The sequence below is a fragment of the Marmota flaviventris genome, chromosome 9 (assembly GCF_047511675.1).
Source record: "Marmota flaviventris isolate mMarFla1 chromosome 9, mMarFla1.hap1, whole genome shotgun sequence".
Lineage (NCBI taxonomy): Eukaryota > Metazoa > Chordata > Mammalia > Rodentia > Sciuridae > Marmota > Marmota flaviventris.
Genome location: NC_092506.1, coordinates 60,524,438 through 60,549,283, shown reverse-complemented (window position 1 = coordinate 60,549,283; position 24,846 = coordinate 60,524,438). Strand labels below are relative to the sequence as shown.

Genomic DNA, 24,846 nt, shown 5'->3' with positions numbered 1-24,846 from the left:
AGAGGCTCATGACCCCAGAAAAGATGGTAAACCACTGTCAGCTGAAAGAGCCCTTGGTTATAGTAGTCTCGGTTCCATGGGTTTCCCCTTTTTGGAAAGATAAATCATGTACAGCCAAACCTGGTCTCTTGTCCTAATCAGAACACATGGTTAATGCCTACTCCCTTAGGATCCTGCCTCAGGTGGGACTGGAGACGGTGCCATTGGTGAGAAAAGTGCTAGTTATATCTCTGAACAGCTGCAGGTTGGCTTAGCTTGGAGGAGAACCTCATATCCCACGTAGTGATTCTTCCAGCCTTCCCTATTGCAGGATAACTCGTTCTCTTGTGGTTCTAACTCTCTAGTGATGGCTCCCACCCAATAAGAATCCCTGATTCACAGCCATCCCTATACAATCTCAGCATCACAGTCACTCCCTAAGAGACTGGTCCTTCCCCAGCTTTGATTGATTAGACCCAATACCCATTATTCTTTTTTTTTTTAAAGATATTTATTTATTTATGTATTAGTTTTAGGTGGATACATTAGTTTGTTTTTATGTGATGCCGAGGATCGAACCCAGTGCCTCATGCACGCTAGGCAAGCTACTCTACCACTGAGCCACCACCCCAGCCCCCAATACCCATTATTCTTAAGGGAAATCTTCTGCTTTGGCACTTACTTTAAATTCCTTCTCATTCCCATCCCCTAATTTCTTTACTTTTAATAGTAACCAAATTGAATACTCCTGAGAGCCATAAAGTTCATTACCCCCCAATCCCTCTTCCCAAAGTCCTATTTCTCTGAGGGTGAAGACCTTCTCTGACCCTTCCATATCCCATCCCGTGCCAGGTTCATGTTCATCCTCATGATCATCCTGACTGCCTTCCTCTGTGGCCTAAACAACATCTATGTGCCCTACCAGGAGACAGAGCGGCTGGGCAAGTATGCTGGGGCAGAGGCTGGGGACTTGCAGCTTATTCATCTCTTTTTCTTTCCCTTGTTTATTCATTCAATCAGTTTTCTTGTTTGCTCACTATCTCATTAATTCACTTGGTCACTCATCTGTTTATACATTCATCTGTTCACTCATTTCCTTCATAAACTTTTCATATTGAAAAATGGCACTCTTATGAAAAAATTAAAAAGTATACTGGACATCCCTATACCCTTTACCTGACTTTACCAATTGTTACTGTTTTGCCACATTTGCTTGGTCTATTACTCTCTTTTTTATTTGAAATGTTTTAAAGTAAGTTGTAAATCTCATGACACTTTACCCCTAAATAGTTCAGATGTTTCCTAAGAGAATAACCACAAAACCATTATCCCACTTAAAAAATGGTTTTTGTTCATAAAGTTTTATTAGAATGTAACCATGCTCATGTATGGTCTGTGGCCAATTTTTGCCTTACTGCATACTCAAAAATTTAATATCAATACCATAATATTACTTACTATGCATTCCTCATTCAAACTTCCCTAGCTGCTGCTAAGCATGGTGGCACACACCTGTAAGCCCAGTGACTCAGGAACCTGAGGTAGGAGGATCTCAAGTTTGAGGTCAGCCTAAGCAACTTAGTGAGACCCTGTCTCAAATAAAAAATTAAAAAGGGCTGGGAATGTGGCTCAGTGGTTAAGTGCCCCTGGGTTCAATCCCCAGTACACTTCCCCAAAAAAATCCCCAGTTGCCCAAAAAAGTCTTAAGAGTTTTTAAAAATTAAAAATCCCATGCATTGAATCATACATTGCATTTTCCATTTTATTGTCACATCTCTCTATAGTTTCCTTTAATCTTGAACATTCCCCCTTTTTTTAAATGTCTTGTATGACAAATGGACTTTTGTCAAGACTGTAGACCAAGTCATATTCCACAGCTAGAATTTATTTCCTCATGATTAGATTCAAGTTAAGGAGCTCTGGCAAGAACACAACTTATTTGATGATGGATATTTTCCCACATTGGGAGGCACATTGTTGAGACCCTTTATTCTAGCAAACCTCTGTTGCAAAGGTACTAGAGAAGCCCATCTAGTAATGGGAACATGTATGGAGATACTGGGATTAAACAGCTCCCTTTCAGTCTTTCTTTTACCCAGTGATTTTAGCATCCATAATGATTTTTGTGTGTGTGTGTGTGGTGTTGGGGATTAAACCTAGGGCCTTGTGATGCAAGGCAAGCACTCTACCAACTGAGCTATATCCCAAGCCCATAGATTATTTTTATCTGAATCAATTTCTATAACTGCAATTTTAAGATATAAATTTTCTGTCTCTATATTTCTTCTTCTTCTTTTTTTTTGTGGTGCTGGGGATTGAACCCAGGGTCTTGTGCATGCAAGGCAAAGCACTCTATCAACTGAGCTATATCCCCAGCCCCACCTTCTTCTTTTTAAAATATTGCTATGGGTGCAAATATCTTTTAATTTTCTATTATAGTCATTATTCTTTTTTATGCTCAATTCTTCCTAAATATGGCCAATAATTAAATTTTTTCACTCAAGTATTTGTTCATTCATTCATACACTCACTTTTTAAATTCATTGACTTTCAAAGCCATTCAGTTTGTTGTTGAAGTTCTCACACACTTACTGACACCTTCCTTGTAGTCGTCCCTGGATCTGGAAGCACAGAAAGAAGAAATTAACCAGACTTGTTCTTTTTTTTTTTTTTAAGAGAGAGAGAGAATTTTGATATTTATTTTTTAGTTTTCGGCAGACACAACATCTTTGTTGGTATGTGGTGCTGAGGATCGAACCCGGGCCGCACGCATGCCAGGCAAGCGCGCTACTGCTTGAGCCACATCCCCAGCCCCAGACTTGTTCTCATAGAGAAGATAGCTATGTCTACAACAAGCTCAATTTGGCATCATATGTACTATGTAAAAGGAGGGCTTATGTTGAGAGTGCCAAGAAAGGAAGCCCCTTCCTCTGCCTTGAATGCTCAGAGAAAGTTTTATAGAGAAAAGAGAATCTGAACTCCACCTAGAAGGTTTATAGACTTCAGAGAAGATACAGGGCATTCTGGGCAGAAAGGGGCCATGTACCAAAGCAGGAAGGTATATTTGTAGAACAGCAAGATATATCCCATGGTTGGTGCATGAAGAGAAATTTTTTTTTTTGGTGGGGAGTATACCAGGGATTGAATTCAGGGGCACTTGACCACTGAGCCACATCCCCAGCACTATTTTAGAGACAGGGTCTCTCTGAATTGCTTAGCACCTCGATTTTGCTGAGGCTGCCTTTGAACTCATGATCCTCCTGCCTCAGTCTCCCAAGCCACTGGGATTACAGGTGTGTGGTGCCCGGCTAGGGAAGAATTTTGTAAGGGGCAACTGTAGAAGGTAACTAGGACAAGGTCTTAGAGTCATGAAGGTCTTCCTTAGGAGCTTGGTCTTTCTACATCAGGCCAGGGAGCTCCAGGTGATACTTAAACTGTCACCCAATCATAAATTCTGCAACTATCATGATGGTTTTAATTACGATACTAAAAGGACAAATACTTGGGCCTGCAAATACTGGTTAAGACTCTCATGGTTTCAGGGTCTATCAAAGCTTTATTCAGTTTCTTACAGAGAATTCTGGCCTAAACTCAGGTTATTATCTGAGATCTATTAAGATTTATTTATTAAGGACTGAGATTTCACAGTTTAAACCATGAATCTTAATACCAGGGACGGAAGCTACTCATTCCTGCATGCTTCATGGTCCTAGTGGTTTCATTCCACAGCAGCAAGGCAAGGCTGAGCCCTCCTGAATTGTTTGTTCTTAGGTAATATAAAATTAAGTCAAAAGTATTTTTGTTGAGTGCTGGGCACAGTGGCACACACCTGTAATCCCAGTGACTCAGGAGGTTGAGTCAGGAGGATCACAAGTTCAAGGCCAACCTCAGCAACTTAGCAAGACCCTTAACAACTAGTGAGACCTTAAAAGGTCTGGAGATGTGCTCATGGTTAAGCACCCCTGGGTTGAATACCCAGTACCAAAAAAAAAAAAAAATAGTATTTTTGTTGAAAATCTGAGATAGGTTGTATGGTAGACATATGACTGAAGATTGCTAGGAGTATTTAAATATTGACACATACAGGTCAGATTAGCGTTTTGAAAGAACACCCTTAGTGTAATGTGGAGGTCAGAGTAACAAGAGACTGATTATTGCAATGGGCAAAAGTGTGACATCTGCAATCGAAGGGAGAGATGAAGAATGTCCGTGCACTTCTGCCCTTTTCAATGTTTATTCACTCATATCACTTAATACAGTTTCACTCTATAGGTTCTTAATCAAGAAATGACAATCCTTAATGCTGGGCATTGCAAAAGACATAATCAATTAAAAGCAAGTAATTTTAAGTTAACTCTAAGCACTGCAAACACACTCAATCATGACAGACCTATTACAGACATTCCCTCTGTATGCTAAGCTTAAGTGCTAGATTTTAAGTTTTAAGTCTTAGGTCTCAAGTCCAGGAGATGCACTCACTCAGACCATAGCAACCAGGTCAGGAACCAATAGAGGCTTCTCCTGGGGTGGAGTTGATGGCTGGCTGAGGTGACAGTCATAAGGAGAAGTTCTTTTCTCACCAGAGTCAAGAGGCTGCTGTAGAGTTTGAGAGTGATAAGGACGATGCAGAGGATCAGGCAGATGAGAAGAGTTGGGATGTCCTAGGTCCTCAGGCTCTCAGCCTTGTGTGCAGCAGTGTCAGCTGGCTGAATGTCTGTTCATTCACTCCATGATTTATGCTAAATTTGGGGGTTTCTGACCACCCTTTCAATCCCTATCAGCTGTTACCGGGTTTCTCAGTGACATCTTTTGTTCTGATGTCAAGTCATCTGGTCTGGTGGTCTCCACCCTAATCTCGCCTTTTGCCTTTATCAGGGCGAAAGCAAATGATAGAGACTTCACTCTGAGTTTTATCAGGGTTGTGGAAAGTGACTTTTTAAAATCAGGCTATGCCTGATGACCATATTGGAGGGTTCCATAGGCGTACCTGGTGGGGACTGCAGTTTTATTTCAAAATGGAGGTACTTAGGCTAAGGCCCTTCTTAGGTTAAGGCCATACTTACACTGATCCAGACACCAGATCCAGTGTGAGGTTGTGGTCATGTATGTCTAAACTGGTACCAAGATAGAGGGAACAAGATAGATTCACAAATAAGTGCAATAGGAAGAAAAATGTAATGAGAACTGTGAATGACTAACAGATAAACATGTTCTGCTGTGTTTAGGGAAGACTGATCAGAAAGGGCTTCCTGGAAGAGGGAGCACTGAAGTTGCTATCACTGTGCTTCATACTACCATCTTCTCCCACCCAGACCACAATAACAGTGTCTCTGTTTCTCTCCCTCATATTCTCTCTCTCTCTGTCTCTGTCTCTCTCCCCCCCCACCTCTCTTAGTGCTGGGGACCTACCACTGAGCCACACCAGCAGCCTAACAGTTTCTTAACTGGTCTCCAAACCTCTACTCCCATCTTTTCACCAGCATTCTACTCACAACATGATCTTTCCAAATGTAAAGCAGGTATCACCTCTGCTTAGAATTCACTCTAGCTTCCTATTGTTCGCAGAGCAAGGTAAGCATCTTAGGTTTTACTCTATGAGGTCCTACATCTGGGTGGACCCTACTTCCCTCTCAGAGGTCCAGACTCTGCCCTCTGAGATGAGTCATGCTGACCTCTCAGTTCTTTAAACCCTCTAAGTTCATAACCCCTGCTTTGGGGCATGTTCTTTATCTTATCACTTCTCCGCATTTTGGCTAAGATCAAGTGTTAGTAATGTCCATGTCACCTCCCAGAGTGATCCTCACCCCAGAACATAATGTCCTTGGAGACAGAGACTGCTTGTCTTGTTCACCAATGTGTTCTTAGCACCTATGACACTACAGTGTGCTCAATAAATATTTGTTGACTAAAAGAATAAAAGTTGAATCCCAGAAATGGCAAGGTTGCAGAATATGGTGGCACACACTTGTAATCCCAGATACTCCAGAGGCTGAGGCAGGAGGATCCCACATTCAAGGCCAGGGTGGGCAACTTAGTGAGATCCTGTCTCAAAATTTTAAAAAGGGCTGGGTATGTAGCTCAGAGGCAGAATGTTCCTAAGTTCAATCACCAGTATCAGCCCCCAACACACACACACACAAAAAAAAAAAAAAAAAGAGAGAGAGAGAGAGAGAAAAGAAGTGGCAAGCATTCCAACATAAGGACTTCATGAATACAGAACACCTTTGGCTGGATCCTGGAGGGTGAGGAAGAGTGTGTCTGGGCAGAGTCCAGGCTGTTCCCTCACCCCTCATTTCCTATCCTTTTCTTGACCCCACATGCCAGTTTCAACGAGACTTTCCAGTTTCTGTTCTGGACCATGTTTGGCATGGAGGAGCACAGTGTGGTGGACATGCCTCAGTTTCTGGTGCCTGAATTTGTGGGCCGGGCCCTCTATGGCATTTTTACCATTGTCATGGTCATTGTGCTGCTCAACATGCTCATTGCCATGATCACCAACTCCTTCCAGAAGATCGAGGTGCGTGAACCAAGGTCAACCTAAGCTAGTTAGAAGAAGGGAGAAAGGATGGAGAGGAGCAGGTGCAAGGAGTTAAGACACTTGTGTTCCTGCTCTGCCTTCTCTGTGGTCTTGTTTGTGGCTCTGGATAAATTCTCCTCTGAAAAATGAAGGTCCCGGTAATGCTGTTAGTGTCTCTAGACATCAAGTCTAGTGCTCTTTCCTCTTTCCGTCAGGGGGAGGAGTGCATTGTGGAAAAGTAGTTGGGAACATGAGAAGAGAGAGGCAAGGGAGGGGAAGGGTTATGGTTTGCATGCTGGAGAACAGGCTGGGCAGGATCAAGATGTGAGGATGAGAGATAATGGGGAGGGAGAGAGGAAAGGTGGAGACAGGCAGGGGAGAGGTGGGTGTCGGAGGAGTTGGAAGACAGAATGGGGAGAATGGTTGACACACTGGGGAGTAAGAGATGTGAGGACTGAGGGAGAAGGCCGATTCATTGAGCAGGAGAGCCAGGTGCTAACCTGGTCCTTCACAGTCCCTTGCCTCCTGGCCTCCAGGATGATGCTGACGTGGAGTGGAAGTTTGCTCGCTCTAAGCTCTACCTATCCTATTTCCGAGAGGGCCTGACTCTGCCTGTGCCCTTCAACATCCTGCCCTCCCCCAAGGCCTTCTTCTACCTTCTCAGGTGATGACCTCAGAGCTCTCACCCCAACCCCTGAGCACCCAGCCCCCACACATTACCCAGCTCCTTACCCCATTTCTTTTTCTTTTCTTTCTTTTTTATTTTTTGTTGTTGTATTGGGCCCTGTACATGTTAGGAAAGTACTCTACTACTGAGTCACATCCCCAGACCTCCTGCCCTCATTTCCCTAGAACTGTTCTGTAACTAACCTCTTTCCACCATTGAAATTTCTCAGGAGAATTTTCCAGTTTATTTGCTGTTGCTGCTCCTGCTGCAAAACCAAGAAGCCAGACTATCCCCCAATCCCCACTTATGTGAGTACCTCATCTACTTATTGGCCCTCTCACACCAGGCTTCAACTGTATACCATCCATTTGTGTGCACATCTCTGGCATAGCTATCCTTCCAGCTATGTTCCCAGAACATCCTTTTCCCTCTTCTTGGCTCTGGTCATTTCCTAAATTCCCAGTGCTGTGTTATACAATGTGAACAGAAGTTCATGCCACCCTCCTCCCAAGCTACAAATACTTCAAACTGGGCCAAGATGTGGCTGAATGTTTTTCAGAAATATTTTAAGAAGCCAAGGGTAAATTTGTCCAACCAACTAGGAAATTATCAGGCTGACAGAGACCTGGGAGAGGAAGGTGGGCATCCAGGGGGCTCACTTACTCTGCTTTTCTGTACCCTAACCTGGTCTAGTTGGGCACGACAGCCCCTTCATGTTACTGCCATGTCTTTTGGGGGTTCTCCTATCTCTCCTCTACCTCCTTGCCTTTGCTTCCACCCACTACCATGGGCCTCTCGTAGTCGACCCTTCCCTAGCTTCTGGCCCCGATCCTTCTCACTTTTAGGACTCCACTGTGAAGTGGAGGCAGACCAGGTCTAGGTGTGTGGCCTATAGGGACAAAGAAGTCTGCACAAACTTTGACTTGGTCCTTTATTGCTGGGGTGGCACAGTGATTAGAGGAAGGCTGAGGGTAGAGAAATCTCTCTCACCTTCCTGTCTTCCCATTCCAGGCCAACCAGGGGGCAGGGGCAGGGCCTGGGCCTGGGGAGGGAGAGCGTGGGTCCTACCGCCTTCGTGTCATCAAGGCTCTGGTACAGCGCTACATAGAGACTGCCCGGCGCGAGTTTGAGGAGACACGTCGGAAAGGTTAGTGGTCAGCCTCCAAGCTTTCCCCACCCCTGTTTCTTGCTCATCACCCCTCATTCAGCCTGCATGGTATGTGGCCCCACCCTACACTTGGAAACCACAACCTGCACAATATTTGCCCCTTGCACTGAATTACCCCCTGACCCATTCAGGCACTTAGGCCATCGTTTCATTTAATCACCTAGCCCTTTTATTCACCTGTTCATTTATTCACTCATTCACTTACTTACGTATTCAACCTGTGATTGTTGCTGTGTCCTCCCTTGTTCTAGGCTTGTCTTGAAGGGAGGGGCACTGTATACAGCAGGCATACAAGGGAAGCTTTCAGTATGGGGAGAAGCCATCATACTAGGTGGAAAGAGAGACACAGATTGCACTGGGAACCCAAAGGACAGGAAAAGCCTATTGTTTTGAGAGGGAGAAGTTGGAGAAAAGGCAGGTAGAATTTGAACTAAACCTGAAGGACAGGAATGAGCTAGCCAGGTGTAGATTGGGGAGAGGGCTGTTGGGGCAGATGTACAAATCCCTACCAATTAAAATTTCTCCCCATGAGTCATCTTGCCTTTTCTGACCCACAAGATCTTCCTTCTTTATAGCTCTAAAGCAGCCACCCTCCACCACTACTTAGCTTCATCTACCTCAGATTCTGTCCACTCACTGACCCACTGACCCCTCAGTTCTTCCAGTCCTGGGTCCTCAGGAATCTCAGACAAGGTGTCCCCTGGGGTTCTGTTGAGGGCAGAAGAAATACTGAGTAGGCTCATCTTCTGAAAAACATCCCTCTCAATGTTCCACCTCTCAGACCTGGGCAACCGACTGACAGAGTTAACCAAAACTGTGTCTCGACTACAAAGCGAGGTTGCTGGTGTTCGTCGAAACTTGGCAGCAGGAGGGATGCCCCGGCCTCCTGATGGTGCCAGCATCCTCAGTCGCTATATCACCCGAGTGCGCAACAGCTTTCAAAACCTGGGGCCTCCCATCTCTGAGACCCCAGAGCTGACCATGTCAGGAACTGTGGGGATCCAAGACTCTTTGGAAACTGGGCTTCAGACTGCTGAAGAGGCTGGGGCTCCAGCTTCTAGAGAGTCTGGCCTCTCCTCCCCAGCTCATGTGCTGGTGCACAGGGAGCAAGAAGAAGAGGGGGCTGGGGACTTGGACCCACAAGAGGCTTTGGGGACCAATAGGGATTCCTAATGCAGTGGAAAGGCCTCTTCCTCTACATTCATCAGCGTAGTTGGGTGGGGGCGAGGATCACTTAGTAAGAGCTTTCCTTGCTTCAATAAAGTTACTACTGGTGATATCAGATGCCCACGGAGTATATGAGAATTCCTGTGTCTTGATGCTTTAAGATCCTTCCTCCACTTCCTTCTGAAATGAACCCTGTGTGAGCAGGGCAGAAAGAAATGGCTTGCTCTGGGCTTCCAGATATTTTTGGGCTTAGAATTCTACTTTGGGATTCCTCAGATCTTTGATGGAAAAGAGCTCTGGACTAGGAGGCGGGAGGCCTGGGAAGCAAGAGGTTTGGCTGCAATACTACCTATCTGACCTTGAACAAGTTAAGTCCCTCTTGGCCTTGTATTCCTCATCAGACAAATAGCGCTGAGAATTCCATCTGTCCCTTTTCCTGCCTTCCTGGGTGCTGTGAGGACCCTCTGGCTGTTAAAGCTTCTGAGTTTGCAAGATAAAGTGTGTGATGGGGGTCTGACAGGAGACCATGTCTCAGAGTGACCAGAAAGTTACTCTTTTTATTTCCTCAGTCCCTGAGCCCGGCAAGGGCAGATGGTCCAGTCTCATGGAATAAACCAATCATATAATTCCATGTCTCCATGCTGCGACACCATTTAATTGAGGCGCCATCATAGTATTTCCCTTGCTTGTCCAAGGAAGTCCCCACCAGATAGTGTGCTTCCCTCAACCCTGCAATGGCCTAAGGTCTCCCCACACCCTTTTGGAATATGGCTGCTGGAGGTGGGTCCAGAACCATGGTCTTGCTTCTCAAGGCTATTTGAAGCCCCCTTCTTCATATGAAGGTCACCAGTTCCCAGGATTCCTAAGTGGCAGGTGTTGGACTTTCAGGACCCAGCTCTTGAGAACTGGAACCTCCCAGGAGCCAAGAGTGGGATTTTCTAGGAAAGTAGAAAAGTTCCCCTTGGAAGGAGACTCTGGCTGCTCTACTTCTGGAAAAAGAAAAGAAAGTGAGGGGGCCAGCAGTCCCAGGAAGAGTTGAAGCAGCTGAGAGGTGGCAGGAGAGCGACTTACCTGGTCCAGGCACACATCGCCGCCTCTTCTCCCCTGCAACAGACAGCAGGTGAGACAGACTCACACCCCAAATGTCCTACCCACCAGGCCTTGCCAAGGCCATTTCCCCACTGAATCCATCTTTTCCTTCACTTAAAGGCAAACTTCTGATTTTTCTTCCTTCTCCTTCTCCCAGGAAATCCTTCTAGATTGCCTATCCACCTCTGCTCCCATCACACCCAGTCACTCTTCCATTCTGTCCCTGCCTCAGCACTTGGGAATAGCATATTTGTGTCCTGTCAACCCCATCAAGCCTGGGGCCTCTGAGATCTGAAACAGTACTCCTGTCTTTTTTCCTTTGTGTGATAACCTCCCTAACCAAGTTCCTTTGGTCTGTCAGACTATAGAGTAGAACCTTTGTTGCTGGGGATTGAACCCTGAACCTCATGAATGCTAGGGCAAATGCTCTACTACATAGTCATATCCCCAGCAGCAGATGACATGTAGAATCATCTGAAAATGTTCACAGATCTAGAAAACATGGCCCTGGCAGAACCTGAGTCTCAGAACTCCAGCTGAATTTTAGCCTCCAATTTTCATCAAGTGAAACCAAGTGGGTCTCCTGAAGGCTCTGGGAACTGTGTTAAGGACATACTGGCTTTTTTCACCCACCCTGCCAGTCCTGCATCCCCCATGCACAGCTCACCACCCAAAAATGCGCAGTTAAAGTGGCTGCAGGTCCGATTATAGCTCCAGAGAGTCACTAGGTTCCGGGGTCCATCCTGGGAGAACCCAGTGACCAAGAAGACTTCATGGGGGGGAATCAGCACCTCACGTTCTTCAGGGAAGACAGACAGGGCCTGAATACGAGCCCCAAAACAAGTCCTTAGAGAGAAGAAGGTGGCATTACCAAACCTGCGGGCTACTGCCTCATCCAGGGAACTGGAGGCAAACTGGCCTAAGCGGACAGAGTCTCCCAACCTCTTGGGTTCAAACCGAAGGCTGCCCACGCCTCTAAACACCACCTCCCCAGATCCTCTACTGCAGCCTCCATGGCTCCGCAGAAGCTGCAGGGCTCTGGTTAGGTAGAAATGCAGGGCTTTGAAGGGGAAGTGTCTCATGTAGTATTCGCGGGAGACACCGCCCATCCGCACGGCCTGATTCAGCTCCCAGTACAAAGTATTAGATGAGTTGGTGTAGACCATAATGGCTATTCCATGCTGGGCTTTGAAGCCAAGGGGCAGAGTGAGCCCTTGACGACGATGTTCCCAGGCCTTCTGGGCTGCCTCCCAAGATTCCCGCAGCAGGGTGTGATGAGCCATCTCCTCCTTTAGCAGGAGGGCTGCCTTCTCCTCCATCTCCTCTAAGCAACCCACATAGGCATCATCGAAGGTGTCTGGAGCCAGGCCCAGGGGCAGAATAGGAACAGCATAGGCCTATGGACATAAGGAGTCACACAGGAAAGAGTATTTCAGAACTCTGGACAAAGAGCCTAGTGGCAGGAGAGTTCAGAAACACAGTGTAAATAACACACAGCACTTGAGTCAGATAGACATGGGTCCAAACACCACCTAATAGCTGTGGGATCTTGGGGAAGTCTCAACTTTTCTGGGATTCAGGTTCTGTGACTATAAACTGAGGATATTTCCAACCTCACAGGGTTGTTGTGAGGACAGCATAAAGATCACTTCAGCATAACCTAAAAAGGGGTCATCTTGTCATTGGAAAGTTTCCTGCATTCAGCGGGAGTTAAGGCTGGATGACCCCTGGCACTTTTCTGGCTCTAAGATTCAGTATGCAGGTGATGAACATGCAGTCCACATGCAATTACCTGATCCTGTCCCCATCCTCCTCAGACTCTTCCCACTCATCTTTCTGGAAGCCCTTGGAGCCCTCAGACACCACACCAAATCATTGTCAACTTTGAGATTCCTGAGTTCTCTCCTTTAGAGAGAGGACTTTAGAAGCCTTTATCCCAAATTTGGGGGTGGTGTGAGGAGGTCAAGCCCTGGTCAAGGAGGGGGTATGGGGACAGAAGGGCACAGGTGGAGTTTCCAGAGGCTGAACATGGTGGGATGTGAGAAGTGAGGAAGAGAAAGTTGGGAAGGATGACACGAAGGAGGGAGGATCACATGGAGAGCTATGGGGGTGGATGGGGATTCTTGGAAAGGGGATGGGAACCTGGGATTCTCTTCAGGGATGAAAGTTCCCGAGAGGAAGAGGACTGAGAGGTGAGGAATCCTAGGGAAAAGTCCCTGGAAGACAATTTTGAGGAGACATCCCTCAAACCACCTCCTCGGGGTCTGCCCCCAACTTCCCCCTTTGTGGCAAGGAATGGTTCCTCAGAGTTACCTGCCGGAAGAGGGTATTGAAGCCCAGGTAGCGGAGGGTGATCAGCAGAGCCACCAGCATCATGCCGGGGCCAGATGAGGCTCACGGCGTTGGAGTCCTGGCTTCGATGGACTCCAGCACTCTTCCTCTCTCGCAGCGTGAGGGGTCCCTTGGTTGGACTGGGGTCCAGGTGGGACGAGGGCGGGGCCAAGGGCGGGCCTAAGGGTCAGCGGAGGCCTTGAATTTTACAGTCCCCTGCACACCCCTGAGTGTCTGCTCCCCAGACTACCAGACGCCCCCACACTCAGTATCTCCAGTCTTGTGGCTTTTTTTGGCTAAGCAAGAACTCCCCCACTGAGCCGCATCCCTTGACCCCCCCCCCGCCTTCTTTTTTTGAGACATCGAAGATGGGGCGATCATAGGGCTCCGCCTGAAGGAGTGAGGAAGGGTTGGGGAACCCAGGACCCACCTGGAGGTTGTGGAGGCAGAAAGCGGGAAGGAACCCAGAAGGGGCTAAAGTTCCTGCGGGCGCAGCGCTGTCCCCCGACTGCTAAACAAAGTCTCTGCGGCTAACTATAGCCCCAGCTGTAACCCGACACCTGTCTTCTGCAACTACAGACCCGGCGTGGGCAGGGTAAGGGGCTGAGGACGAAACTGCCTTGCCCAGAGCCTGCAGGTTCTTTCTCCAGGACCCTCTTTGGCCCCGAGCAAGGCCAGGGCTGGGGGAGGAACTTGTGAGATTCGGCCTCCCCATCCAGGGTGCCCTGACCCAGCCAGGCCCGGCCCCCAGACCAGGAAGAGGGTCGCCCCGCTAGGGTCCCTGGTTGCTAAGAAGTGGTGACTTGAGCACTCGCTAGTTTGCATACAATTTGCATATGACCCACGCGTTGGTCACGTGTTCCAGTCTCAGACTCAGGTGACCCCGTGTTTGTAAACACTAGCTTTCCCTTCCACCCTCTGTAAGCTTGACTATAAATAACCTGGCTCTGAGTTTTGGATGCCCAAGTAGAGGTAATGAGAGAAGGGGCCAGCTGACTTATCAGTAAATGGCTCAGGGAAGAGCTTTCTGACAGCCTGAACATGGAGGAGAGAGTGGGGGTCCTGAACATCAAAATTTAAGAGATGTCACCTGATGGGGCTGGATTAGGCATGGGAAGTTAGATCTACACAAAGGTCTCTATCCTGATCTTGTTTTACTAATTTGTCCCATCCCTGCCCTGCTCCAACCCTTCAGATTGTCCACCAAATAAAGAGTTTCCTTCACCTGAATCCTTTTTACTCCCCAAACCCTTCCTAAAAACCAAAGAAGATAACAAAATGTGTCCAGGTATGGGGCAGGTAGAGAGGGAGATGGAAACAGTGGCATCTTCCCAGACAGAATGCCTGATAGGGAAATAGCTTCAAGAAAAGTTCTTTTGCTCCTTTCCAATGAGACTAGCCACCTGAGGCCCTCCTAGGTTAGAGAATCAGGAGGCAGTCTACCATTTACCATAATTGTGAAAAATAGCACCTTGCCTACATATCTTACCTGCCCCTCTGCCTGGAGGGACATGAGTGTTTGCAGTTGCAGGGACAGAGGATAGAGTGGGGACAGCTTGGCCTACTGGAACAGCCCCCAAGGACCAGACTTACTGAAATCATTGCATTGTTCTCTCTCCACCCTCTGGCTTTGAGGAACTGCTTCTCCCATCCTAGGACCTAAAATCCCCACAAGTACTCAAGTGATGGACAGGGGTGCTGAGTGGGGTAGAAAGTCCTTCCGGATCACATGGCAAATCAGAGTTGGAGCTGGGACCTAGAACCCAACCTCCTTATGCTGAATCTCTCCTTCCACCTCAGATGAGTCGATATTCACAAGAAAGGAATAAAATGCAAAGAGAAGCCTTCTGAAGCCAGGGTTATTGAAGCCACCCTCTCTTTTTCCTTCTTGGTGAGCAGGGCATAGGACCAAACCCAATGAAGAGGTAGTTTTCCCAGGCAATATCCTCCATGCCTCAGCCGACCTTCCATCTGGCTTTAGGGATTCTTTTTTTCTTGGGCAGAGCACTGGGTCCATCAGACTGGGCAGAGAGACTTGTGTTCCTGAGCCTTGAGGAGACATCCAGAAATAGAAGGGGGAGTGTCACATTTCTGAGCAGCTGTGTGTGGGAGGTACAAGGGGTGGGGAATTGACAGTATAAAGGAGAAATCTGTCCTCCCCTCCCCTGGTGACCATCACGGGAGACCACCAACAGCTTCCCCACCCTGGAAAAGGCCTAGGTAAGGGACAACCCACACTCCTCCAGGTTGTGAGGCAGGGAAACTTTTTTGAAGTGAGATTTGGGGGATTAATGGAACTTTTAGGAATCATAAGGAAAAGTTTTAGGGAACACTTGATAAAGAGGTTTGGGATACTGAGGAAGGTTTGGGGTCATAGGGAAATTTGGGATTCCTGGGGAGAGGTATATACTCACATTTCCAGAAGGGAACGTTCAAGCTGGAAAAGAAGAAACTAACAAGAGAATTGCTATGAACAGGATGAAAGGAAGGACAGAGGAAGGGCAGCTCCCTTGACTGAAGAGAGATTGCCCACTATTTCCACTTCCTCACTTCCCCATTATCCCTAATCCCTCTGACCTCTGTCCCATCTCCCCCTGAAACTTGTCACCAAGGTCAGCCATCTACCTGCTCTTCAGTGTTCTACCTTCTTAGCTGTGCCCCAAAAGCCTCTCCGACTCTCAGTAATCCTTCTGGGGGGGGGGGTGTCTCATCTTCTGGGTTGCCTGGCCTTGGGCTGAGGTCAAGCCTGGTCTCTGTCCAAAGTAACTCATGGGCCAGGAGGGGAGAAAGGCATACATGAGGGCAGCTCTGTATGCTTAGGGCAGTGACAGAGGACAGCATAGTATCATGGAAGGGGGAGGGGTAGAGGAGTCAGTGGGCTTCCTGAAGGAGGTAGCTCTGGGCTAAGCCTTGAAAAGTGAATAGCCAGGAGCAGGGTGTCCCAGGGAGAGGGGAAACAGCTGGGCCTGTTTGGAACTTGGTTCTGTACTGCAGAAGCCAAGCAGAGGTGGAGGGGAATGGGACTAACGAGGTACAAAGGGCCTCAAAGGCCAGAATACAGGGGCTGAGGATTTAACTCAGTTGGTAGAGTGCTTACTTTGCATGCATGCACAAGGCCCTGGGTTCATGGGCCACCAAAAAAAATTTTTTTTTTAAGTCTGGGGTATAGAGATTGGACTTTATCCTGAGGGTGTGAAGGGATGTTTTATTTTCTTTTGCAAGACATGTTCTCATCTCTACTGCCATAATTGTCATCTCTGCAGCCATAATTGTCATCTCTGCATTTTTACTCTAATTTTTTTTTGGGGGGGGCACGCATAGGGCCTTGTGCATGCAAGGCAAACACTCTACCAACTTAGCTATATCCCTAGCCCTTTACTCTGCTTTTTTTTTTTGAGATATTTCTTCCAGTCAGTTTTGGGACAGAGGGTTTTTAAGCAGATTAGGAAGATGACTAGAGCTTCAGCCACAATGAATGTAAAATAGCATCATAGGAAGATCGTTCTTCCTTCTTGTTCTTTTCTCCAAGTCTCTCTTGTTATCCAGTTGTAACTTATTAATGGTCAGGACCTGAGGTCGAGTTACCATGAAGTTGGAGTATGAGAACTCTTCATCTGCACTGTTCCCTGCTTCATGATAATCTAACAGGGGTGAAAGAGGAGGTAGGGAGGTCTCCAAGGAGGCAAGTGCAGACCTGACTGTGGGGTGAGAGGGGATGAGCAAAGGGAATGAGAATCCAGGAGGGGTCCATATTGTGCCCAGCATTAGTTGGTAACTACACTTTTTGGTTTTGTTTTACAATGTGTGGGTTATAATCCAGGGCCTCCCTCATACCAGGCAAGCACTCTACCACTGAGCAACATCCCCAGCCCTTTTTAAAAAATTTTGAGACACAATCTTGCTGACTGGCCTTGACCTTGTGATTCTCCTGTCTCCTGAGTAGTTAGGATTACAGGGATGTACCACCACACCTGGCTCAATGTCTCTTATCATCATTCAGCTACCTCTTGGACATCTTCCCTTGGAGAATTTGCATTTACAAACTGAAATCACCATATCCCCTCCAAACCAATCATTCATTCAATGCATTTTTAGTGAGACTCTCTTGTGTTCTGGGACTGCAAAGAGCAAAATGGGCTTTTAAAATCTATTCAGTACAAGATAGTGCCCATAGTTAACAATTGGATACTAGGCACTTAAAAATTTGTAAAGAGGTTAGATCTAACATTAAGTGTTCTTGCCACACATACACACAAAAAAAAACAAAGCAAAACAAAAGAAATAAATAAAATAAAAGCAAAGGGATACAAAAAAATTTTTTGAGGTGATAGATATGTTTAATATTTTGATTGGGGTGATGGTATGAGCATAACATTTCCAAACCATATCCCAAATTAATATTCACTTAATTAAAATGAAAAAAAATAAAAAGAGATCAATAATATCCAGCATTGGCAAAAACATGGAAAAAAGAGCACTTTCCACCTTTTTTAAAAAATATATTTTTTTTAGTTATAGATGGACACAAAACCTTTATTTTATTTGTTTATTTTTTTATGTTCTGGGGATTGAACCCAGTGGCTCATGCAAGGCAAGCACTCTACCACTGAGTCACAACCCTGGCCCTCACCTTCATTTCTGATGGGGACAAAATGGTACCTTTTTGGATGACAGTTTGGCAGTGCCTGTCAAAATTAAAGACATTCATGTTCTTTAAATATCATTCTACTTCTTGAAATAATTCCTATAAAAACATGCACACAAATAGACAAGAATTTATATATATGAATGTTCACTATAAGTGATGCATAATATTTTAAAATTAGGAAAAATACTTAAGTATCTATCATATGATTTAACTATACCATGAAATACACCATGCTGTCATTATAATGAACAAGGTAGATATGTATATACTGACATGGAAGGAAATCCATAATATATTGTTTCTTGGCGGCAGTGGGGTGGGAGGTAATAGGATGTGCATATGTAAGCATGTTTCCTTTCTGAAAAAATGACAATAAAAACCAGAACAAGGGGCTGGGGTTGTAGCTCAGTGATAGAGCACTCGCCTGGCATGGCGTGAGGCACTGGGTTTGATCCTCAGCACTACATAAACCTAAAAATAAATAAAAATAAAAGTATCTGTCTACATACAACTAGGGAAAAAAAAAAGCAAAAAAACAAAACAAAAAAAAAAACAAGTGGGGCTTATTTGAGGCCAGCCTGGCAACTTAGCAAAATCCTGTCTCAAAATGAAATTGGTAGGCTGGGGACATAGCTCAGTTGGTAGAGTGCTTGCCTCATATGCACAAGGCCCTGGGTTCAATCCCCAGCACCATAAAAAAATTTAAAAAAAGAAATGGGCTGGGAGGTCTGGGATGGCTAGGATGTAATTTAGTGGTGGTGGTACATGCCTGTAATTCCAACAGCTTGGAAGGCTGAGACAGGAGGATCAAAAATTTGAGGCCAGCCTCAGCAATTTAGTGAGATTCTATTTCAAAATAAAAATTTTAAAGTGGTAGGGATAAGCTGGGCACAGTGGCACATGCCTGTAATCCCAGTGACTTGGGAGGCTGAGGCAGGTGGATCACAAATTCAAAGCCAGCCTCAGCAACTCAGCAAGGTCCTAAGCAACTTGGTGAAAACCTGTCTGAAAATAAAAAATAAGGGGCTGGAGTTGTGGCTCAATGGTAGAGTGTTTGCCTAGCATGTGTGAGGCACTGGGTTTGATCCTCAGCACCACATAAAAAAATAAATCTATAAACTAAAGGTATTGTGTCCATCTACAACTAAAAATATATTTAAAAAATAAAAATAAAAAAGGCTGGGATGTGGCTCAGTGGTTAAGTGCCCCTGGATTTGATCCTTGGTACAAAAAAAAAGTGCTGGGGATGTAGCTCAGTGGCAGAGCACCCCAATACAATACCACAAAATAAAAATAATAAATTAAACCAGCTGTCTATAGAAAACTATATATATGCATTTAAATATATTATTTGTATATTCTCTGAGAAACTTCTGAAAGATACCCTTATCACTGGTCTCTCTGTTCCCACTGGCAGGGGTAGGTAAGAGTGGGAAGGACGTGTGCAGAAAGTGAAAGAAGAAAGGGAACTTGGATTTTGTGTTTCATATACCTACTTACCTGGCAGCAAGCACATATTACTTCGAAATAAAATAATAAAAAAGAGGAAGGCCGGATGTGGTGGTGCACACCTGTGATCCCAGTAGCCCGGAAAGCTGAGACCAGGAGGGTCTCGAGTTCAAAGCCAGCCTCAGCAAAAGTGAGGTGCTAAGCAACTCAGTGAGATCCTGTCTCTAAATAAAAAATACAAATTAGGGATGGGGATGTGGCTCAGTGATTAAGTGCCCCTGAGTACCATCCCCTCCAAAAGGGAGAGGCAGGGAGGAAGAAGAAAGATGCAGCACAGTAGCAGCAGCCCTGAATTGGAGACCACCTGTCTGATCCTGACCCAATGCTGGAACACCCTCTTCTCAGTCACTTTGGGCCCTCAGGGTGCAGGAAGCTGTGGTTCATCCTGCTTCCCAGGGGAGGTGGATGCCCTCTGTACACTCCTCTCTCCCAGCACCAGGGGTCTCTATCAATCCCTCACCGGAAGCAGCTGAGGTTTGGGAGAAGAGGGCTCAAGAGATCTGCAGAGAAAGTGGAGGACCTCTGGATGCCCCCAGGCCCTGCTTTGTCTGTCCCTAGAGTCCTGCTATGGCCCCACCTGCTGACTGCTCCTGGAACTGCCCCTGTTCTGGCCTCACATCCCTTGTGAGGTGAAGCCCAGTCCCTTCACGACTGGTCTTCCCAACATTCCCATCCCCACAAGCTCTGCCAGACTAGATAACATGTTATTCACTCTTTATCCTCAAAGTTCCTCCTTCTGGTACCTTTACTCTTTCCATTGCTGCTGCCCCAAACTCCTTTTTCTCTTCAAGCCCCAACTTTTTCTCACCAAGTCTCAACTTGCTGTTATATTGATCCTAGTTACATGTCATCTCCTCCAGGAAGTCTCCCATGTTCCTTCCAGCAAGAAGAGTTCTCTCGGGCTGGGGTTGTGGCTCAGTGGTAGGGTGCTTGCCTAGCAAGTGTGAGGCACTGGGTTCGATTCTCAGCACCACATACAAATACATAAAATAAAGGTCCATCAACAACTTTAAAAAAAAAGAATTAAAAAAAAAAAAGAGTCCTCTCTATTCTGAACCTTCATTTATATCTTGGGTGCTCTGTGCAAAGCACTGGGAGTGGCACACACTAGGTGTCAATTAACATTTATTAAACTGTGTAGATTAACATTGCAATTTTCCAGATGAGGAAAAAGACACAGCAACTTGCCCAGGGTCACCTCCAATATGCAGATTCCTGCCATGATGCCTTGGCTACTTGTGTCCATGGGCCTCATGGACACACTTCAGGTACAGTATCCTCTACTGTCCCCATCACCCCAGCAGGGAGCTTGGCTGTCAGCTTCTGAACCCTGGAAGTAGAAACAGAGGGTGGAAGGAATGTCACTTCCCTTGGGGATCACTCTGCCTAAGGGGGCAACCCCAATGCTGGTCTTGGGGAGCTTACAACCGGCAGTTCCAAATCCTCTACCCCTCCAGGTGTGCTTGGGCCCTTTATGCCTTTCTCAAGCCTTATCTCATGGAGGGAGAACTGGGTAATAAGGACCTCATTCTCACAGGGGCATATCCTCTCGTCCTTGCTGCTCCCTCCCATTCAGGTCCACAGCCACCTCATCACACAACGAGATGTCTTCTCTCAAGAAACACCCCTAGACATGGCCCCAGCCTCCTTTGATGACCAGTACACTGGCTGTGCAGCAGCTATGATGGCTGCCCTTACAGATCTCAACCACACGGAGTTTCAGACCAATAAAGTGTATGCAGATGGCTGGGCACTGGCAAACAGTCAATGGCAGGAGCGCCAGACCTGGGGGCCAATGTGGGGCCTCAGCCCTACCCGCCTTCCCCCACCACCTCCAGGCTTCCGAGATGAGCATGGGGTGGCCCTCTTGGCCTATACAGCCAACAGCCCCCTGCACAAGGAGTTCAATGCAGCTGTGCGCGAGGCAGGCCGCTCTCGGGCTCACTACCTCCATCACTTCTCCTTCAAGACACTCCACTTCCTGTTGACTGAGGCCTTGCAGCTGCTGGGCAGGGGTCAGCGTTCACCCCAGTGCCGCCAGGTGTACCGAGGGGTGCATGGCCTGCGCTTCCGGCCAGCAGGGCCTGGGGCTACGGTAAGACTAGGGGGCTTTGCCTCCGCATCCCTGCAGAATGTTGCAGCCCAGCAGTTTGGAGAGGACACCTTCTTTGGCATCTGGACCTGCCTTGGGGCTCCTATCAAGGGTTACTCCTTTTTCCCTGGAGAGGAGGAGGTGCTAATCCCACCGTTTGAGACCTTCCAGGTGATCAATGCCAGCCGACCCGCCCAAGGCCCAGCCCGCATCTACCTCCGTGCCCTGGGCAAGCGCAGCACATACAATTGCGAGTACATCAAAGGTGAGGAGGGGCACAGGGTCAAAACTGTGCAGAAAAGTGGGCTTCTGCATCTACAAAGGATTTTGGCAAAACTGAGCCCCGTCCTGTGTCCCAGGGATACCTTCATACATATTAAAAGTAAACCATCAGTGAGGAGCAGCAGTCATGGCACAGTCCCTCCAGCCTCCCATTGTTTCTGAAGTGGAATGCTTCTAGTCCCTGAAGGTATCTAGGCCACAGATGGCCACCTGCTTGATGGGAGGCTAAAGAGGGCTCCCTGACCAAGGCAGGGTCATAAGCTATCTGAGGGGGCAGGCACACCTGGTCACACTCTTCTCCCAGCAGGAAAGGAACTCATTTCCAGCTACAGAATCAATACACAGACTGCTGTGGCCAAAAATGAGTGAAAGTCCCAACTTCCATTTCTAGGAGAAGCATATTTATAATACAGAATAGGAATTGTGTGCTGTATCATGTGCTGGGTTGGGAGGGGGCGAGACAGCAGCTGGCGTTACACTCCAAAGTTTCACTTCAGGCTTAGGTCAGGCAGGTGTTGATTGCCCCTCCTGTCCCATCCTGGGTCTGGCTGGAGACAGAATCATGAGGTGAAGACAGGTCCATTAATTTCTGAAGAGGCTGTGCACTGCTGTTCCTGGCCGAGCAAGGCTCAGTTTTATTTATTCTTTTTAAATAGTTGTAGATGGACAACATGCCTTTATTTTTATTTATTTACTTTTTTATGTGGTGCTGAGGATTGAACCCAGTGCCTCACACATGGTAGACAAGTGCTGTGCTTCTGAGCTACAGCCCCAGCCCAAGGCTCAGTTTTCATAGAGGACAGAACTGTGACCCCGGCTAAAATGGTCCATTGTGGCTTCTGGTCCCAATTTGGACAGGAAGCATAATGACATGAGCTGACAGAGAAGACAGGCCAAAACACAAGTCCCCTTGGCTGGTTCAAGGAGCCGGAGAGGTGAGTGTAGCAAGGAGGCACAGTTACAGCTATGGGAGCAAAAGTCGCCCAGAAGGGGCCCTAGCTTTGATGACTGCCTTCTGGCCCCACTGCTCATGGATCAAGTTAAACAGCCCAGGGAATTCCCATCCTGGGCTAGAGGGAAATGGACCAGCAGAACTAGAAGGAAATGGACCAGCAGAACTAGAAGGAAATGGACCAGCTTTTTCTAAGCAAGACAGGGCTGAGTCACCAGAGCTCTGAGGGTTCTTTTCACCTGGAAAGATACTGAGGCTTTTGTTGATTTTTTGCTCTTTGTTTCCTACAGACAAGAAGTGCAAGTCTGGATCCTGTCATCTGGATAACTCAGGTAAGGGCCGCAGGCATCCGAGAGACTCAGGGTAGGGATGGCCTTTTACTTCAGCTACAGAACCCACTGTCCCTATTAATGTATTCAGTATTTGCTCAGACCCACCTTTGAAGGCCAAGGCCTGGTCTTGGGTTCTGGAAGTCTGGATTCTAGTCCCGCCTCTACTTTAATTTTCTCTATGACCAACCTGTTTTTCTCTGGGCCTCAATTTCCCTATTTGTAAATAAGCAAATAAGACCAGATGTCACCAGGGTTTCTTCTCTTCCTTTGAACACCTATCTATGCTAGGGCTTACCTGGGCCACCACTTCTCTTTGAGGAAATAGGCTACTTCCAGAGAAGAAACAGCAACTCCCCTGCCCCCAGCTGTGGGTCCTTCCTCCCTTCCTCTCTTGGGGGCTCTCCAAGTCACCGGCAGGAAGGATCCCAGTCTCATTTTGTTCTCCCCATTCTCCTGACAGTAGTACTTAAGAGTTCCAGGTGCATCACAACATTATCCTACCATACTCCAGTATCACCCCATTCTATGGAAAACAGAACTAAGGCCCAGAGAGAAGCAACCAGCCCTTGGCCACACAGCTCCTAAGGGGCTGTAGAACCAAACTCTGAACCACCCTACAGGATGGCTCCCACCTTCCCCACACATCATCTCATCTATCCTTACCAGACAATAGTCTGCTAGAAGGAGGCAGAACAGGATTATGGACCTCATTATATATAGTAAAGTGAGACCAGAGACAGAAGCGACTTGCCTAAGGTGACAGAATAAGTGGCAAAGCCAAGACCAGAGGCTATCCCAGCCACAAACTCAGGCCTCTTCTTTAAGTTCTGATATAATTTCAGACACTGGAAGAATTTAGGATGTCTCCCCCACAGTCTACCCAGCATGTCTCCTACCAGGTATGGGCAGAGGAGCCAAGTTTAGCATTACTAGACCTCATTCAGATCTCTATCCCTCATTCTATCCCACCCTCACACCACATTTTTGTCGACTTCAGAAGGCATGGGGTTCAACCTAAAGACCTCTGGAAGGGGAACCTGGGCTCTCACTGATCTCTATATTAGTCTACCTTACTCTCTCAATTCTTGCGTTTCATCTGTCTTCCATTATATTTTGTGTATCAGTCCTGCACACTCTGACAGTTTCTCCATCCTGTTTCTTTTTTCTTTTTTAGTTATAGTTGGACACAATACCTTTATTTATTTTTATGCCGTGCTGAGGATTGAACCTAGGGCCTCACACGAGCGAGGTGAGTGCTCTACCACTGAGCCACAACCTCAGCCCATTTTATTTTTTTTCTTTTTAATATTTTTTTTAGTTGTAGATGGATTCAATATCTATATTTTATGTGGTGCTGAGAATAGAACCCAGTGCCTTAGCTAGGCAAGCATTCTACCGCTGAGCCACAATCCCAGCCCCTCCGTCTTGTTTCATAATGTCCTCACTTTGCTCCTAAATCTCTCTCTCCCTCCCCATCTTTGCTTTCCCTGCAGCTACAGGTCAAGGCTCCCTCTTCACAGTCTGGTCCCTTCTGCTGCTGCTCCAGTTCCTTGTCGTGGGGTCCCTTCCAGAGAGTCCAGGCTTCCTCTGATCCATCAGACACTGAGCAGCCTTACCTGACATTCTGCCAACCTAAGGATGTTGGCCATGTGTGTACTTTAAGTGTAGCCAAGATGCCTGGTAAACCCATTTGCAGGGATCTGGGACCTTCTCTGACAGCTTCCAGACCTCTCAGACCTGGAGACACAATAAAGAATTTAGGGACTGAATCTTCCACCAGGGTGCTAGGAATGATACTCTGACTAGAGGCAGGAGGATTCCAGAACAGGCAATCACTCACTTGGAGATAGAAGAGATTTCAATTTATTGGGGGCTGACTGGGTAGGAAAGCACTTGGCCATAGGACTTGCTAGTGTAATTCAAATGCTTCACATATTTACCTGGAAAGCTCTAATTCACTCCTCCAGGAAGCCTTCTCTGACCTCTGCCACCTGCCTGGGTTATGGGCCCTGCCTCTGTGAATGCTTCCCATATCAGATTGTGAGATTCCTGAGGATAGGGACCAAGTCTGAGGCACAGAGATAATGCCTGGAACTGTGTGGAAGTCAGAAAG

The 24,846-nt window shown here is 46.9% G+C and overlaps 3 protein-coding genes across 3 annotated transcripts in view; 2 read left to right on the top strand and 1 right to left on the bottom strand.

Annotated features, from left to right (window-relative positions):
• The window catches only part of Xndc1n (XRCC1 N-terminal domain containing 1, N-terminal like), a 46,329-nt gene extending 36,714 nt beyond the window's left edge, over positions 1–9,615 (top strand). The window contains exons 18-23 of the mRNA XM_071616442.1: positions 832–924; positions 6,304–6,496; positions 7,033–7,160; positions 7,393–7,471; positions 8,175–8,310; positions 9,113–9,615. Coding sequence (XP_071472543.1) covers positions 832–924; positions 6,304–6,496; positions 7,033–7,160; positions 7,393–7,471; positions 8,175–8,310; positions 9,113–9,504 — 1,021 coding nt within the window. The 3' untranslated portion in view covers positions 9,505–9,615. The remainder of the gene's footprint in view (positions 1–831; positions 925–6,303; positions 6,497–7,032; positions 7,161–7,392; positions 7,472–8,174; positions 8,311–9,112) is intronic.
• A 551-nt stretch (positions 9,616–10,166) lies between these two features.
• Positions 10,167–12,963, bottom strand: Art5 (ADP-ribosyltransferase 5). The gene is made up of 4 exons (XM_027942837.1): positions 12,901–12,963; positions 11,255–11,984; positions 10,570–10,602; positions 10,167–10,360 (listed from the first exon to the last, which is right to left on the bottom strand). The coding sequence occupies exons 1-4, from the start codon at positions 12,961–12,963 to the stop codon at positions 10,167–10,169; spliced, it is 1,020 nt and encodes a 339-aa protein (XP_027798638.1).
• A 7,258-nt stretch (positions 12,964–20,221) lies between these two features.
• Positions 20,222–24,396, top strand: Art1 (ADP-ribosyltransferase 1). The gene is made up of 4 exons (XM_027942757.2): positions 20,222–20,343; positions 20,652–21,432; positions 22,692–22,733; positions 24,227–24,396. The coding sequence occupies exons 1-4, from the start codon at positions 20,281–20,283 to the stop codon at positions 24,322–24,324; spliced, it is 984 nt and encodes a 327-aa protein (XP_027798558.1). The 5' UTR covers positions 20,222–20,280; the 3' UTR covers positions 24,325–24,396.
• The last annotated feature ends 450 nt before the right edge of the window (positions 24,397–24,846 follow it).

Bases quoted from the DNA above. Each gene is read 5' to 3' on its own strand.
- Art1 (XM_027942757.2), top strand. From the start codon at position 20,281: ATGCAGATTCCTGCCATGATGCCTTGGCTACTTGTGTCCATGGGCCTC. The intron at 21,433-22,691 runs GTGAGGAGGGGC...TGTTTCCTACAG, and splicing joins CAATTGCGAGTACATCAAAG to ACAAGAAGTGCAAGTCTGGA. The intron at 22,734-24,226 runs GTAAGGGCCGCA...CTTTCCCTGCAG, and splicing joins CTGTCATCTGGATAACTCAG to CTACAGGTCAAGGCTCCCTC.
- Art5 (XM_027942837.1), bottom strand. From the start codon at position 12,963: ATGATGCTGGTGGCTCTGCTGATCACCCTCCGCTACCTGGGCTTCAAT. The intron at 11,985-12,900 runs GTAACTCTGAGG...TTATGTCCATAG, and splicing joins TCAATACCCTCTTCCGGCAG to GCCTATGCTGTTCCTATTCT. The intron at 10,361-10,569 runs GTAAGTCGCTCT...CCTGCCACTTAG, and splicing joins GCGATGTGTGCCTGGACCAG to GAATCCTGGGAACTGGTGAC.